Genomic DNA, 17725 nt, shown 5'->3' on the forward strand with positions numbered 1-17725 from the left:
CTACTGAAGTTATTGAATTAGAATGATGGTAATTTTGCAGATAGTTAATTTATTGGTCTGAGGGCTCTAACTTGATGTGGTAGGGAAAAACAGGCTGATTGTGCTCGTTGCAGAAAGACAGCACGAGGCAGTAACTGTAGTATTCACCCTCACTTGTGAGTTAGGGTTATGACTGAGGGAAGTTTGTACCTTTTCACTTTTTCTAATAGCACACAAAATATTGGCATAAATAACAAGCTACACAGTCTTTTTGAGAAGTGATTAGACAGTTCTGAAGTAGGTGAAGCTGCATTTTATATTTCAGATGCAAGGTAAAAATGATTTTATTTCTTAAAGCCTGTTTATTGAATGGCTCTCAATTTTGAATTTTTCTCAAGTCCTGAGACTCTTGGTCTGTACAAGGAAATCTTGTAACTGTGTCATATTGTAATAATGTGCCCACGAATGTATACACTGTGATCAAGAAGTGCTTTCTCAGCGTCTTAGTCTTTGTGTCTAGAAAGGTTAAAGTGACAGTTCCACTGCTCTACCTTCCTGTCACTTTGGGAAATACCCTTTTCCTGATACTGTTTGTGCAGCATGTGTTGCTGTAAGTTTGTGAAAAAGCAACTCTACACTAATAGTTATGCTAATACTGGCCACCAGGGGGAAGCTTTGAAATACTACTCGAGGATATTACTCAAACTTCATTCTATATATCTGCACATCTGTCCATGTATGTTTTTACAATTCTTAAAAGAAATCCTGTTGAAAAAGGCAGGTGATAATTATGATAATTAAGTAGGCTTCACAAATTATTTTTAGCTTGTAATAATGTCCCTGTCCTTTAAATTACATAGCATTGCATGAAACCTTGAAGTTAACATTTATTTTTCTCATCGCTGTGAGAAAAACCTACACTAATGTGAAGAATCTCATCTCTAAATAGGAAAACTATATAAAAATGGGGAAATCAGAGCTTTATTTCAGTAGACTAATGGACTCTCAAAACTTGGTCTGGGCTTCACTCTGCTACACGTTTCTATATGACACATGACATAGCTTTTGAAACTTATGTTCTTTGTGGATCAGTTTTCTGTTGATAAAGAATAATTATTTCTGCTGCATTCTGCTTTTTTATTTAGACAGATAAAATGCTTCTTTCTACCAAGCAATGGAACTTGCAGGGAAGGGGCAGGCTTCATATACTGTGACTGAAATGATTCTGTTTCGATTGTTTCTGAGTAATAAGTTTATAAGCCTAAAGCAGATTATACTGGAAAATAAAACAATTAAAATAGGATAATTCACGAGATGGAGCAGGGTAATGGCACAAATCTTCTGTCAAAATGGAGCTCCTAAAAACTGCAACCAACTTTCCTGCATAGCACAACAACTTCCCTCCAATCCTATGTATTTATTTTGTGATTTTGAGAAGGGTTATCAGTCTGCATTACACTGGAAGCCTGAGTGGAAAGTAAGAAATAGTTCACCTGGATGACAATATTGAAGTGGAAGTATTTCTGTGCTTCAGAAACATAGATAAGGGTCTAAATAAAATGCTGCATAACAAACACTTGTAGACCTGAATAATATTGTGACTCGACAGTTATTACTGTTCCATATAATTTATTATTACATTCTAATAACATGAAACATTCATTTCCTTAAATGACTACAAGAAATATCAGAACAGGAACGCTTTCTGTTACATCAAGAGACGCTTCCTGAACAATTACTGGCAGAGAAACAGCTGAACCTCAATGATATGCCAGTGTTGTCTGTATCTCAGCTCATTGATGTAAGTATCTCATGTTTTTCTTCATTGCACACGTGAAGTTCCAGTATGTTTTCTGCCTCTGTGTGATAAAATAAATGAGAAGATCACAGCTGTCTTTATCCCTTACATGACTTGCTAAGCACCTAAAGATCTTATACATTAATTTTTTTAATCTTTGCTTAGTTTTTGCCAACACCAAACTTCAGAATGCTGGTTTTAGTTCAAATTCTTTTTTGTTGAACGTGTGCTTTATAGTGCTGCTAGGAGAAGAAGAAAATCAAATCAGTGCCAGAGGCTGATTTACTGGTTTAAGCCAGTTTTTAGATATAAGAAGATTTTTACCTTCTCTTACATTCTCAGTAGGACAGAACTTGGAGGGCAGCAGCAGTTACAATTCCACCTTAGTGAAGAAGGATGCTGCAATCTAGAAAAAGAAAGGGCTAGAAGCAGGAAGAGGCTTTTGGTCACCTGTTGCAAAGAGGCACTTAAAGTCTTTCTACCTTTGTTTGTTTGTTTCTTTCTTTTTCAAAAACAAACCAACCCCTCCAACCCACAGTGAAACAGAAACATGAACTGCTCCAGTCCTGAGATAACTAATGGTGCTGACTCCCTTTCCACACCCCTTTCTGGTGGGAGCCAGCAACCAGCAGCCTTACTGTTTCTGCCTCGTTGGCAGCATGTTTTTACCATCCAGTGATGCACAGAAATAATATTTGATGAGCAACAATGATACACTGTAAAACAAATCAGGTCCTGTCTAGGTGGTGTTTTGCACCTCCTTTTCCTGTAATCCTGTAGAAAATCAGAAGTTGTCAGTGCACTTGTTTACATTCTAGTTTTCTTAGAACAAGGCTGATAGCAGATTCTGAAGTCATTACCTGTGTCTTTAAGTGAGATTATCTGTGGAATTAGAGGAGATGAGGAAGTGTCACTCATGACGTGGTGAGTGCTTGGTACCATGACAGTTTTCCTTCTGAATTCTGTTGTCAAACCGGTGCTCATACTTGCTACTTGCAATGCAAGAATGGAACTCAGAAAGTGTAAATAAAGAGTGTTAGTGTTAGTTTCCCTTTAAAGTACTAATTTAGAATTTTATTGTGGAGCGCAGTATGAAATATCGATAGCAAACTTGTCTGTTTTTAAAAGGTGAAAGGCCGTACGTGTGCTTAAGTACCGCTTTGAGCTTAATTACTGAAATAATTCTGAGAGCTTATTTGTGGAGCTGAGCTCTGGCTACAATAGTCCAGGAATGTTACAGCCTTAAATGGCATTTAAATTTGAAACCTAGCAGCCTTATATCCAATATCATTTGTCCACAGACCATTGTCATGTAGGTGGAATGCTGCTCTAAAACCTTAAGTATATTCCTTACTATAAAAATACTTGCAGTTGAATCAAGACATATTTTCATGAGGAGGTCATGTAAGTGGAAAATACATGGTGGTCTTCCCACAATGAGTTGTCCATGGTATCAATTACATTAGTTTGTAGGCTAAAAATAATTCTCCACGTTAATCTCTCATGTCATAGATGTACATATGTGATGAGAACAGAAGGGCCAACGAGTATGACTTCAAGAAAGCACTTGATCTACTGGAATATATTTATGAGGTAAGAAAAGATTTGGAAGGATTTCTAATCCAGAGACTTTTAAAAAATTATTTATTATTTAAGCTAGGATGGTGCATTTGCAATTAACATATTAGCTTAGTGTACAGTAATTAAAAATAACCCCTGTTGTGTTTTTTCAGTTTGTTTTTAAGTCACTGGATACTTAATGCAAAATGTGGTTTAGGTCATTTAAGAAAAATGACACTCCACATCTTCACTTCCCATTTATAGTCTATAGTTTCTTTCTTAAAGCCTTGCTTCTCTCCAGGCTTTCTCCAAACAGCACAAAGATCATCTGTTTTCAGTAGTTTAGCTCTTGTGTCTTCCCTCTTGGCAGTTTCTCTGATTGTCATGAGACAATGTGGGATAGTCACCAGCTTTTTAGTATGTAAATAGCGTTGAACCACAGATTTGGGATCTGCTTTCTCACTGCATCTGGTTTTACCATCTAGTGTATAGTCAGGAGTAATCTTCCACTAAGCATGAATAAATCAACTTCTCAGAAGCATCAAACCTGAATTAACAACAGTCTTTGCTAAAAAGCTAAAGTTGTATTATTTCAGCGGAAGTATTTCTTACTAATTGAAAATGAGAGCTCTTTTCTGATTATCCCAATTCCTGCTAGTCTGGGTAGGGCTCCAAGTTAAAATCCTCTCTGTAGTTGTACTTTGTAAACACCATCGTGCCATTTGGTTGGACTTCAGTAACTTCGGTTTCATAATTAGAAATGCTTTTATAATTAAATTTATTTTAAAATTTAAATTTATTTCAAATTGGTTTAATTGCATTTCTATAATCAAATTTTATTTTTAATAACATTACTGTTATTAACTAGGGCTTTTTTGCTTTATGTATGAATACGTTTGTCATGTGTTTAATATTTTGTGTACTGAGGAAAGAGTATCACTACTTAGAGTAGCATGTTATTCTGAGTTCTCTTTAGTTTAAAAAGAGAAAGAAATTGCATTTCAACTTCCCCCTTAATTTTTACAACATAAATAGTCCAAATAATAATATTTTGCAGTAAAATAAACTTGAATGAACTCATTTGGTTCTTTCTTGTAAATTAGTTTTCCTCTTAAATTTTGTCAACACAATTCATGAACGTTGAGACAACTATACTGGTTTCTTACATCTAAATAAAATAAGTGCCACTCTAAAAACATGAGATACAAAACAATTTTTTTTGCTCAGATATTTGAGTCTCTAACAACTTCAGTAGAACTGTTCAGCACAAATTAGAGATGGTGGTAACATCAAGACCCATATTCTTGCTTCCAGGCTTCTCAATGGAAGAGTTTGTGCTTTCTCTTATGGGGGGAGTTTAAAGTAGATGTGATGCTTCAGCACATTGAGAGGGGGCAAAAAAATAGATGGTCTTTTTTTCTGATGTTATATTTTAAAAGGGGCTCTGACACCAATTATCTCAGTTTCTGTGCAATGAAGGGACTGCCCTTTCCAAGACAAATGTGTACCTTTGAAGACATTTACTAATATATTCATAAACCATACATCCTAATGTGGGCACTAATGCATGCTTGTTAGGTTGGCCATGCTGAAAAAAAAGAGCCTTGCCTTCAGTCACCATTTAGCACATTTTAAAATAAAACTTGCCTAGAATACACTGTTCTACAAACTGATACTTGTTCACGTGCTTTAAAATCGACCCTTTTTAAAGTTGAGGTAGTCAGTCTTCCGCAGTGTGTGGTCATGTAGAAAGTCTGAGCCATGTTTTTAAATGGAAATGAACACTCTTTGGTGTTTCAACAGTCTGATCAGGCCAACTGTTAAAATAGCATGTGTTTAAAAACAATGTTCAGTAATTGAAGAATCTAATTCTTTGTTATCTGTGTGACAGAGTGATTATTTCTTAAAAACAAATAATTTTAACTTGCCTCTCTTTTCTCCTTATATGAACTGAAGGAAGAGGAAGTGGATGTAAATGATCTTAAACTTAAAATTCTCTGTAAGGCTCTCCGAAGAGATGGGTAAGCCCGCTTTAAGTAAAATTACTATGAGTATTTGTGACATGGCTTGTCCAGAATTACATTAGTATACTGTTGTCCGGCTCACTGAAAAGATTGAATTTCATAGTTTCTACTTTACTAAACTTATACTATCTGTTCTGAATGTCTCTTTTTATTTGTAAAGCCAAACACCAGCAAAAAAAAAAAGTTTAAAAAATCTGCAGTACTTTGTTCACTTAACTGTTCACTGGCAACCTACTACGCATTCTCAGCACTCAAGATAGAAATGCACCCATGCAGCTTTCACTCTTGAACTCTTTGCTAGTGTAGAAGAAATGACTGATGCTGAAGCTTTCTTTGACTTTGAAGCATCTCAAATAGAAGCTTTTTAAGAGAAACATATGCAGAGGTCACTCCTGCAAACTTTTTATTTCGCTTAGTTTTGGCCATTGAAGCGCATTGACAAGTTCACGACCTTTTTGAGCTACAGCTGTGTTCTTGACTGTAAGAGGTCAAAGGCTTAAATACTGCTTAAAAGAGCCCCTCTTATGGACGTTCATCACCAAATACAGGCTGAATCCAATTAGTCAGAAGAATCTTCTTGTCAAGCAGCGCTACTGCTCTCTCCCAGGTTAAATAACTCAAATGGCATTTCCTCCCTTTCCTTTCTCATTTTCAGAAGTTACCCAGCTTTTCTAGCTCCCATCCATGTTCCAAGAGGACCTAGGGAAGAAAAGACAAGGAGAGAATACATTCCAAATGCACCCTGCCGTTTGTGATTAAAATGGAAATAAGCAGCACTTGGATTCACACTCATGCATAGGATAGATTCTAAAGGACAGTGGTCTGTAGAAAATAAATTCCTAGTTGCATAACTAAGTTATTGTCACATATGACATAAATAACATGCAGAGACAGGTTCACACTATTCCAAGTGGTTATTTCTCTTCCTATTATTTTCAAGACAGGAGAATTCAGAACTCCTGCATGGCACCAGTCCAGTCATTGGTTTATATCCTTTCTACCCTGGGCCAAGAACAGAGTTTTGAACATCATAATTAAACCATTCAAATCACATATAATGCTGACAAAATTTTGTCCACTCCACTGGCTACCCAGATGCAATTTGTGATCACTTCGTACTGAACAGTGTTTAGAAAACTTGATGTCTCAGTTGAGTTTCCAGTCCAGCAAGGCTTACAAAGAGCTTGACCGCTGTTTCAAAAGAAGTAGCTTCTGTGTCCAAAAGTAAGTGTTTGACATGTTACAGTGCCTACTTTTAAGGATGCCATCTGTTTTCTAGCCTCATGGCTACAAAGGGTGGTCAGGTTCTTGGGCAGAATGGAGAGCCTCGCTACGCCTGCTCCTGATTTTCTGGTGGGGTCCTCACCGTCCTTCTCTGTGCCTACGAGTGATTTGTTTCTTCAGATCACTCCCTCCTTCCCTCACATTCTTCCCAGTAGAATTAAAGATGAAATCTTAGAAGTTTGAGAGTTTACGTGACATACAGGGTAAAACTGGTTGCGGTGAGGTGCCAAGAATTTGTCAGTAATAGCTCCTGGGAGCTAGGTCCAGATGAGTTGCAAGCATGTCCTGTTGGCCCAGGGAGCTTCATGCTGGTTAAGGGAGTAATACGTGAACTGGTTTTGTCTGGTGGTTTCACATATGGAACAGGAAATTTTCACAACTGAAGAGCCACAGCAAAGGAAGTTAGGTTGGTGTTGGCTTAAAACTGCTACACATAAAGCTCTGCAAAGATGAAAAACTGTCATTTAAAATCATCTTTCTCATAGAAAAATCTGTTTGGGATTTTCTTACAGCAGATGAGACTTTCATTTGTGAGTCTTCGCCTTCACATTTAACCACAAATGAGGCAAACTGTAGTTGTTTTGCATCTGTGTGTGCTGTTACAGGCCTGCAACTTACATTTTACAATTTTTTTCCTCCTCCTTCCTTTTGTCAGTGTTGGCGCTTTTTTTTTCCAAAAATGTTAGCAAATTGCTGCTCTTGCTTTATTCTACCAAAAATAAACCTGTACTTGTATCGACTCAGTCATAAAATACAATTATGAGAATAGGTAATCCTTATCTTGATGGATAATACTTTTGATTTTTATCAAAGAAATAATGTTTTCTTTTACAGTTTAGAAGATGGGAAGAATTTCTGTTGTCCTAACTAGACTACATTATAGTAGTGCAATTTTATTGCAGTTTTATTCTTGGAATAGAGAATAATTAACACAAGATAGCTAAAACCTCTTGCTTTGAGCTATAGCTAAGCACATGACACATGTGAACATGCCTTAATCACCTTTGATAATTTATCAAATTATTTTGCATATTTTTTCTTGTTAGTTTTCATTTGATTTCTTCTGTGCAATTCATTCCACAAATTATTCTTTGACTTGCAGATGGTCCAGTTCAGATGGTAAAGATGATCCAATTGAAAGAGCTAAAGATAGCATATTTGTGAAAATATTACAAAAACTATTGAAAGAAGGTAAAGTGGACTTAAAATATAATTAAACCTCTTGAAATTGTTTAGTTGTTTCAAAAGCTGCATGAGATGAACACATATAGAAGTAGTGTTAATAAATTCACAGAGTAATAAAAATTTCCGTATGCATTCTGCTAGATAACTTCAGTCATATGGAGCTAATTCTATCTTGGTAAAATATTGAGGGGTAAGAGATGAGCAGATTTACCTTCAAATTATTTGCCCAGTAGGGCAACCATTGCATTTTTAACGGTTTCTTACTGTACAGTAAAGCATGTCTTCTGGAGTTAAATATTCGTCGTTTGTAAGATAAGGGATTAATAACTATTTGTCTGTCATTCAGAAAAGCTTAAACTATTTTAGCTTTTTGTTGTTGTTGTTTTCCCTCCTCACAAGAAAAACAAAAGGCGCCACCTCCAGTTAAAGCTGAACATGGGAAATTATGGCCGTGGAAATTACAACTAGGGGGAGAGAGGAGGGAAGCAATTTAGAGTCAGAGTCTGTTTCAAATATTACTGCATATGAACTTTTTCCAGAACAGACAAGGCTCCATGTCAAAAATACAGAAATGAAGTTCTTCAGAACAGTTCTACTTCTGCGTGTTCAATCCTGTCAATTTCTTCCCTTTTGTAAGATTCTCACATTCCAGACTGAAATGTTGCAAGTGATTACATAAATATTTATTATATTACTGATACTTCTTTTTGCCCTTTTAAAATTTTATTTTATTAATTTTGGTGAAGTGTTATATAAAGACTTGGATTTTGGGCTTAAGAATTTTAGGTTTAATTATAAATTCTCAGGGCAGCTCTGTTTGGGTAGGAAATATCTTTTTTTTAAACTCAGTTTTACAGGCTATTTAAGCTTTACTGTATTTCTTGACATCTATAAATAGAGTCTTCTCAATTCCAAAAGAATAATTTAACTCTGAGGCAGACACAGGTGTTTACTTAAATAATCTGAACTAATGCAAAGTACTTTTATCAGTGCTGTAATAAAAGGTTTTGTGTTGTAGGAGTTCAGTTAAGTGAATATTTACCGGAGGTGGAGGACCTGATGCAATCGAACGAACTTGGCAACTTGAAATATAATGGTTACTTCAAATTCGTGTTAAAGGCAAACTATGAACTCTACGTTCAGGGACAAGCATGATTCTCACTATTTTTTAAAATGCTTTTTCTAAAGGACTGTTAAATTCATGTATACTTTTTTAACATATTGTTCTTTTTTTGCTAAAACTTTGTAATAAAATCTATATGAGTGATATACTTGGTCTTAAATTTGTAGATGTTGACGCTTCAGTCAGGGGAGGCAGAGGTATGTTTTCAGGCAGAAGAAAAATCTTTTGTTTTCTGTGCCGGGTGCAATGGGGGACCTGCTGCAGGAGGTGGAAACTTCTGCTCTCACTTCACTGGGGCTGTGATTTCAATTCAGAGAACATAATGGAAACATGAATGCTGGATGACTGTGTAACTTACGGAACATTAGTCTGTGAGGTAACTCTGCTCCCTCTCTGTACAACACTTTTTGCTGTAGAAACTAGGTAATTTCAATTTTGCATTGAAGGTTACTGGCACAAGGATAAGTGGCTTATCACTAGTCACTCAGCTTGTCTGGGACAGAAAAGAATAAAGCACAGTTCTCATTCAGAGTCCCCTGGTACAGCAAATATACCATTCTTTCAGTTTCTATCTGTAAGATGAAAATTTTTCAAAACATTTTAATATTTTATCTATTAACTTTAAGTTATATCCAGATTTCTAGAATACATGCAAAAATGAGATTGTCAGCTCACCATGCAGTAATTCACAGCAACTGCTTGAACCTAGGCTTGGAAGACACCTAGAAAGCAGCTATGAAAGTGCGGGAGTCCGGCATGATCTTTCTTACTCGGTGACTTGTTTTCTACTGGTTGATGGTACAAATTGTCTTTTTTTTTTTTTTTTTTTTAACCCACTGCCCCCATTAGTTATCTCTGACATGGGATTAAAAAAAAATCCATTTAACTTTTCAATTTTAATTATTCTGATTGGCAGCAGATTTTAATCTTTAAATAAAAGGTACTTTAATCTGACATGTTGTAGCTTTCTTTTGCAAGTAGCTCAACAGCCAGAGAGTGACTGCAGAGCAACTTGCTTGCCCTTATGTTTTACTTGTCTGGCTGGATGCCTGCTGCAACAACTTGATCCAACAGCTGAGAAGGTCAGAAGTTAAATTGGTTGAAGAGAATCCAGTTTCTAGTTTTAAAAGCACAGCTCCCCTTCTGTGGCTTCCCCTCCTCCCTGTACTAATACAGTAAGCTGGGCTGAGAGTCTGAACATGTTTGGAAGAATAGATTTATCTAGGGGGGTTCTAACTAATATGGGAAAGAAATGCACTAGCAGTCATCTTCTAAGATTGTTCTAAGAAGCGAACTTTGCTCTTCTGCTGCCTTGCATGGCTGAGAGAAAGAATCATAGAATCATTTTGGTTGGAAGAGACCCTCAGGATCATTAAGTCCAACCATAACCTAACTCTAGCACTAAACCATGTCCCTAAGAACCTTGTCTAAACACCTTTTAAACACCTCCAGGGATGGTGACTCCACCACTTCCCTGGGCGGCCTGTTCCAAAGCCTGACAACCCTTTCTGTGAAGATTTTTTTTTTTTTCCTAATATCCAGTCCAAACCTCCACTGGTGCAATTTGAGGCCATTTTCTTTCATCCTATCACTTGCTACTTGGGAGAAGAGACCAACACCCTCCACGCTACAACCAGCTGTGGCTTCAAAGGAGTGGGTCATTGAAAGCTTTAGAAGAACTCCACTTGCTTGTTCAAATGTCACTTCAAAGGTGGTTTCACATTATTAACAAACTTAACATTTTGGGAGAAAGGGAATAATCTAACAAATGAGTGCCACCCCCTGCCGAAATACATTCTACTTGAACTCTTACTAGACTCTCTAAATTCTGCTTGAAGAAGAATCTCATTAATTGACTGCCCGCAGTAAAACACTTCGGGGATATCTCATCCCTTCCTGGACTGTTGACCACCCGTGTTCTGCCCAGGTGGGCAGGGAAGGCTGCAGACAGCTTGCTCCCAAGGCAGGTGTTTCTGTTCTTCCATAGTAATCCGTTTCACAGTGCCTGGCTGGTCTGCTGGGATGGGTTTATTCCTGTTGGCGTGAAAGCATTCTCCAGGTTCTCGGGGAAACGATCAGCCACGAAGGCCTCGCAGCTAATGTTTTACTCTGTTGCTGGGTTGGGAGGCATTTGGCATTTGTACAACGGCTTTCCAGCTGACTATTGCCAAAACAGAAGGCTACCGGCAATGAGTTTACTTAAATAAAACCTCATTAAAATAACTTCCACGTCTAAACTGAAGTTTAATGTTCTTGTGCTAGGAGCGTTGAGCTGGGTCAGTGTTCTGTTGGGAAGCTTGTGAAGAGTCTGGGACTTGGGGCTGTTCCTCCTCGCTGTCCTCCGGCTCATTATGTAATAAGCTCTTGTGGTGCAGAACTGCTGTCTCAGATTACTGTACAGGGAGGATGCCTTCATTTGCCACCGCATACACAGGCTGTGCCGGAGCTCTAGGTTGTATCCAAGTGTAACAAAAACAAACAAACTTGGGACAAAAAGATTCAAATTTTGGTTAAAACAGCCTGAGGAGTATGGATAGCTCCTTTTGAATAGGGAAGTATACATTGTTTCTTAAATAGTTGCTTTCTCGGTAATAGAAAATACACACAGTGTAGGATGTCCACTCTTCTATCTGTTGTCACCAGAATAGCAGGAAAGCTCCTCAGTTGTCATTTGTGATTAATTTCAGCAGCTCAGTGTTGTGGATAACAATCTTCTCTGTGCCCAGCTCTCTTCTGGAAACTAACTGCTAAGGTTTTCTGTCTTGAAACCAAAATCAAATTAATTTCATGAGTCTAGTTAAATATCAGCTTTAAGTGCAGAAAATGATCTTCTATGCAGAACTATAAGAATTTAATGTTGCCGTTGGGTATTTTGCTGTAAACTAGATTGGGGTATCAATAAAATTAAAAGAAACAGAAGAGATAGAGTGGGTTTATGCTTGCATCAGATTTCATTGAAGGATTAAGAATGTTTCAGCAACATTAGGTTTTCTGTTATTTGATTTCTGATTCAACACAACTGACCATATTTTGGAATCCATGACAGAGCGTTACAGTTCTGTAAACAGATTTGATGGCTGCGATGCCTTTAAGTGCTTTCAGGCTTCCGATTTTTGTACTGCCAGTTGTCGATGCCAGAACTGGAGAATGATACAAGACGTTCAAGAACAGTATAAGCGTACTTTTATAGAGTAACTTCACAGGAAATGAAAATCTATAGCAGAATGAAATAGGGAGCAGCCAGAGGTAAAGAGGAATGCTGCCAAACTGGAGGATGCAGAAATTAAATAGCAGAGAAGAAAAGTTGTCTGGTTCTCTGTTGGCCCTTCTGCTCTGCCTAGCAGTGGAGGAAATCAGTTGCAGAAATGCATTCAGTTGCAGGAGACTCCTCACAGCATGAGCGCTTCTGGGTTATTATTTCTTTTTCCTCCTCTCCTGACTCTAAATTTTAAAAGGATTTACCCTTGGCCAGTTGTGCCTTCAGAGAAGGTCTTGAAGGTTGATTTGCATTGATTCATTGGCAGGGCTGTAAATCTGCTTGCGTTACTGCTGCTTCTTTCCATCAGTCACTGGAATTTCTATATAAAATCTTCCAAATGTACCACATGGAATCTCTGCTTAAATATCGATAGCTGAAGGAGATGAACCTTTCCTCTTCCGTCGCGCAGTACCTTCAGCTCCCCCGAGGTGAGCTGCCTGTGGGACTGCGCTCCTTTTGGGAAGGGCGAGCTGGTGGGTGCCGCGTTGCCCGGCCGAGCTCAGCGGCCAGCAATGGGCACTGGGTAATGGCACCAGCATTCACGCCACGTCAGGCCTCTGGGATCAGACGGTCACCGGGATTAATGCTTCACCGGGCTTCTCTTCAGGCGCTTGCCTGACAGACGTTATCCCCTGCATTTATTTTCCGTTTTTAAATCGCAGTAAAAAAAACAATACGCGGCTTAACTCCGCGTGTAGAGCTGTGGCTTTCACGTGGGCTGTTAGTGTCGCCACGTACCACGCTGTGATGCGCAAACCACGGATCCACCTTGTCCCTTGGGCTCCTCTCACAACCCCCGTCCTCCTCCCTGGCTCCCGCCTCTACCTGCGCGGTTACAAACCCGCAGCGACCCGTGCGGGCCGGGTTTCCCTGCGGCCCCGACCGCCGGGCAGAGGCAAGCCGTGCCCGCACAGCCCAGGGCCCCTCGCCGGCCTCGGCCCCGCTGAGCCCCCGGCAGGGCCTGGGCCCGCTCCGCCCTCACGCCCCGGCGGGCCCGGGCCCGGGCCCGCTCCGGCCGCCCCCGCGGGAAGGCCCGGACCCGCGGGGCTGCGGCGGCGGCCCCCACCTGCTTTGCCCTTAACGGGCCCGGCGGTGCCGGGGGATTATTTCGGCCCCGGCCGCGGGTGGGGGGGGGGACCCGGCAGACACTCCTTATACGGCCGGGCCCGGCTCACCTGGGCCGCGGCCAGAAGCGCCTTCTTTGGGCAGCGCCGGGCCGGGGCCGCGCCGGGCCCGACGCCCAAATATGGCGACGGCCGGGGCCGCATTCCTGGGGGCCGGCGGCCGCCGCGATAAAAGGCTCGGCGGCGGCCCACCAGCCACCCGGCGAGGAGCGGGGGGACTCTCTGCCAGCGGCCCGACGCGCGGAGCCCGCAGCCAGCCCAGGTAAGCCCCGGCCCCAGCGCCCCGGCCCTGCGGCTGCCGGCCGGCCGTGAGGCTGAGCCCGCCCCGCTGTGCCCCCGCAGACAAACCACACCATGTGCGACGAGGACGAGACCACCGCGCTCGTGTGCGACAACGGCTCCGGCCTGGTGAAGGCCGGCTTCGCCGGGGATGACGCCCCCAGGGCCGTGTTCCCCTCCATCGTGGGCCGCCCCCGCCACCAGGTACGGCGCCTTCCCCCTCCGAGCATCCCCCCGGCCCTGCCCCAGTGCTGGCCGAGGGTCCCCGCTGCCTCCCACACCTCTGCGTGCAGGGGGGACGTCTGGTCTGCTGGGGAGCCCTGTGCTGCTGCCCGTGGAGAGGTCGCTGAGCACCCCCTTTCCTCCCTCGCAGGGTGTCATGGTGGGTATGGGCCAGAAGGACTCCTACGTAGGAGACGAAGCCCAGAGCAAGAGAGGTATCCTGACCCTGAAGTACCCCATCGAACATGGCATCATCACGAACTGGGATGACATGGAGAAGATCTGGCACCACACCTTCTACAACGAGCTGCGCGTGGCCCCTGAGGAACACCCCACCTTGCTCACTGAGGCCCCCCTTAACCCCAAAGCCAACCGTGAAAAGATGACCCAAATCATGTTTGAGACCTTCAACGTCCCTGCCATGTATGTGGCCATCCAGGCTGTGCTGTCCCTATATGCCTCTGGCCGTACCACTGGTGAGTGCAAGTGTCTGGCTGGCCCTTTTCCCAAAGGAGGATGCCCAGGACTGCAGCTGGCAAGTGCTCTGTCCCCCAGGGCACAGCCCTTCCTGGGCTGTGTCTCAGGTGGCTGCTTCTTGTTTCCCCAGGTATCGTGCTGGACTCCGGTGATGGTGTGACACACAATGTCCCCATCTATGAAGGGTACGCCCTGCCCCATGCCATCATGCGCTTGGATCTGGCCGGTCGGGACCTCACTGACTACCTGATGAAGATCCTGACTGAGCGTGGCTATTCCTTTGTCACCACAGGTAAGCACTATTCCCTCCTTCAAAATGACCCCCCTCGCTTCCCACCCTTGCACCTCCAGGGATGCTGCAGCCTCTTACTCCATTACAAGCCCGGGGGGTGCTCCCTTTTTGGGAGTTTGCTTGTGGTTAGGGGTCTGGAGTCCTAGCAGACCTATGGAGGAGATGCAAGCATTCTACGTTCCTTCTTTGCAATCACTGATGCCTTTGCTCCCCCCTGACAGCTGAACGTGAGATTGTCCGTGACATCAAGGAGAAGCTGTGCTATGTGGCCCTGGACTTTGAGAACGAGATGGCCACTGCTGCCTCTTCCTCCTCTCTTGAAAAGAGCTACGAGCTGCCTGATGGGCAGGTCATCACCATCGGCAACGAACGTTTCCGCTGCCCAGAAACCCTCTTCCAGCCTTCCTTCATCGGTGTGTGTGCCCCCCTTGCCTTTCTCTTCCCCTACTGGCTCTCCCCTCGCTCTTGAGTCCTCCCATAGAGCTCTTGCTTTGTGCTTAACTTGTCTGCTCTTCTCCCCTTCCCTGCCCCCAGGTATGGAGTCTGCAGGGATCCATGAGACCACCTACAACAGCATCATGAAGTGCGACATTGACATCAGGAAGGACCTGTACGCCAACAATGTCATGTCTGGGGGTACCACCATGTACCCAGGTATTGCTGACCGCATGCAAAAGGAGATCACAGCCCTGGCCCCCAGCACAATGAAGATCAAGGTAAGGCTGGAGCATGAAGGACCCAGGCACAGGAGCAGCTGCCTTCTGCCCCCCTGCAAGCAGCGTGTGGGGCTGTGCGTGCTCCTGCACCTGCCACCCATGGTGGTTTCTCGTTTACTGATCTCAACTCTCTTGGCTTTTTCTAGATCATTGCCCCACCTGAGCGTAAGTACTCTGTCTGGATCGGTGGTTCTATCCTGGCCTCCCTGTCCACCTTCCAGCAGATGTGGATCACAAAGCAGGAATACGATGAAGCTGGCCCGTCCATTGTCCACCGTAAATGCTTCTAAACATGTTTACATGATCACTTTAACAACCATGCTCAGGATGACAACCTTCTAGGTTGCAGGTGGCCGAGGACCTGCAACAGCCATGTAACTTTCTATTTTGTAACAATTTCTGGTTACTGTTGCTGCAAAGCTCCCCGTGACACAGTGTATGTAAAGTGTACAGAAATTAATTTATTTTACCTCGTTTTGTTTGTTTTTAAAACCAATGCCCTGTGGAAGGAAACAAAAAACTTCAAGAAGCATTAAATCATCAGTCATTCTGTCACACCCCTGATGTCGTTGTTTTTGTTGTCATTTGCTTGGGTTTCTTCCATCACTTGCTCACAGAGCATGTTGTCTAACAGAGAGGGTGGTGGGGCTGGAGCTCCCCATACAGGAGGGGACCTGGTGAGGGGACAGGACCCCAGCCAGAGGAGCCACCTCGGTGTGACTTGTTTGGGTTGTGGCAGCTCGGCTGTGCTCAGAGCAGCCGGGGTGGCCGTGCGTTGCATCGTCCTGCCGCAACGTGGGTGCCTGCTGCTCTGCAACATGCTCCTCCCACACCCAGGGGAGAAAGGGTTACCTGGAGCCTTGGCTTGCAAAGGATTTTGTTTGGCTCAGCCTGCCAAGAAAAGTAGCCCTGGCATGCTGGTGCAGCTCCAAGGCGTGATGGACAGAGGCAAGGCTGAGGCGGAGGGCAGGTGGCGGGTGCAGGTTAAATAAAGAGCTTTCCACTCCGCTTATGGGAAACCTGCCTGCCATCAAGCTGTCCCTGGGGGACCGAGGGCAGCCAGGGCCACTTCCTCACCCTGCCTGACATGCTTGCCCTTGCCAGTGGTACCACCCCCTCCTCCGCCCTCCCGAGGCCAGACCTTTTGCTCAGGGAGTCCCTGGGAGCTGAAGGAAAACCCCGGGGCTTCCCCCTGCTGAAGGAGTTTCCCTGCCCTTTTTGCCTTTGTAGAGACAGAGCAGGGTGGCAGATGGGGAAGTCTCCCTTCTCTCTTGTTGGGTGGGTTGCTCTGGGGTCTCCCTTTGCTTCCACTATCTTCCCCACCCCCACGAAGAGCTCAGGTCCCTTGGGGGGCACTCTAAAGCCCCGCCAGGCTTGGCACAGCTCCTGGGTCAGGGCACATGTGCAGGAGCAGGTAGACTTCAGAGGAGGATTCCTCCTGGAGCACAGGGCCCCAGCAGGAAAGTAGTGCTTGAGTTTTGGGGTGTCCCTTTGCTGTGGGAGACAGCAGCGCTGGCAAAAGAAGATGATTGTTCAGCTGAATCTCCAGCCCTGGAAGGTTTTTAGCTCTGCTGTGACTATGCTAAGGGTGTGCTTGTTTCACATTTTGGCTGGTTTTACCCTCATTAAAGTAAGACCTACATGTGAGTACAGTTTTTCATCACCCTGTCCACAAAGCCTGAGGGAGGAGCTGGCCTGATCCTTCCCTGGTATCTGGGGGCAGGGAGGCCTCCAGGCAGCCCTGGGAGCTCCTGAGCTGAGATCCCTCTCTGAGTGACTGGGGTTGGACTGGAAAGCAGGAATAGGGTTACTTCTTCAAAAACAAACACGAGCTTTCACTTGCCATGCATGCAAGTCGTTGTGTAGTGGCACGTATTTCATCTGACAGCTCTGTGTTGGGATTTGAGGAGATGCTTAAATGATGTTAAGTCCTCAGTACTTGACTCCTGATCTCAGGTTCAGTTGTGGCTTAAGTGGTGTTACGAGATGGATTTTAGGACTTGCTTCTGCTGTTTGACTAAAAGGCTGTTTTAGAAGAACAGATAAAATGAAGTTAGAAAAGCAGCCTCGTGCACAGACTCAGCTCTCCCGTCTGCGTGATTTAAGTTAGAACCCTAAACCCACCATAGAAGGGGCTGATTTGGAGTGGGGTGGGAGTGATGCTGAGCCAACCATCCTTCTTCCAGCAAAATCAGTGGGATCAAAATCAGATCCTCCAGATCAAAATCAGTGGGAGCAGGGGATGTTTGCTCCCTCTGAATGAAGAGGTTTTGCAGTGCCAAACTCGGGTTTAGGACGGCTCATGAGCGCAGCTGTGGGCAGAGGGCAACACTCCAGCAGCCAGGGCCTCGCATGGGCACTGCCTTGTGTGGGGAGGCTGATGCTGCCATTGGCATCTCATTG

The 17725-nt window shown here is 43.5% G+C and overlaps 2 protein-coding genes across 2 annotated transcripts in view; both read left to right on the forward strand.

The window, feature by feature from the left end:
• NUP133 (nucleoporin 133) overlaps positions 1 to 9881 on the forward strand; it is a 35992-nt gene extending 26111 nt beyond the window's left edge. The window contains exons 22-26 of the mRNA XM_065630641.1: positions 1662 to 1780; positions 3290 to 3370; positions 5294 to 5358; positions 7748 to 7836; positions 8849 to 9881. Of these exons, the coding sequence (XP_065486713.1) occupies positions 1662 to 1780; positions 3290 to 3370; positions 5294 to 5358; positions 7748 to 7836; positions 8849 to 8985 (491 nt within the window). The 3' untranslated portion in view covers positions 8986 to 9881. The remainder of the gene's footprint in view (positions 1 to 1661; positions 1781 to 3289; positions 3371 to 5293; positions 5359 to 7747; positions 7837 to 8848) is intronic.
• A 3607-nt stretch (positions 9882 to 13488) lies between these two features.
• Positions 13489 to 15879, forward strand: ACTA1 (actin alpha 1, skeletal muscle). The gene is made up of 7 exons (XM_065632506.1): positions 13489 to 13598; positions 13679 to 13819; positions 13989 to 14313; positions 14445 to 14606; positions 14828 to 15019; positions 15141 to 15322; positions 15469 to 15879. The coding sequence occupies exons 2-7, from the start codon at positions 13691 to 13693 to the stop codon at positions 15610 to 15612; spliced, it is 1134 nt and encodes a 377-aa protein (XP_065488578.1). The 5' UTR covers positions 13489 to 13598; positions 13679 to 13690; the 3' UTR covers positions 15613 to 15879.
• The last annotated feature ends 1846 nt before the right edge of the window (positions 15880 to 17725 follow it).

This window comes from Caloenas nicobarica, chromosome 3, assembly GCF_036013445.1.
Source record: "Caloenas nicobarica isolate bCalNic1 chromosome 3, bCalNic1.hap1, whole genome shotgun sequence".
NCBI classification, from domain to species: domain Eukaryota; kingdom Metazoa; phylum Chordata; class Aves; order Columbiformes; family Columbidae; genus Caloenas; species Caloenas nicobarica.

Coding starts and splice junctions, on each gene's coding strand:
- ACTA1 (XM_065632506.1), top strand. CDS start 13,691: ATGTGCGACGAGGACGAGACCACCGCGCTCGTGTGCGACAACGGCTCC. Junction 13,820..13,988: donor TGGGCCGCCCCCGCCACCAG/GTACGGCGCCTT, acceptor CCTCCCTCGCAG/GGTGTCATGGTGGGTATGGG. Junction 14,607..14,827: donor CTATTCCTTTGTCACCACAG/GTAAGCACTATT, acceptor CCCCCCTGACAG/CTGAACGTGAGATTGTCCGT.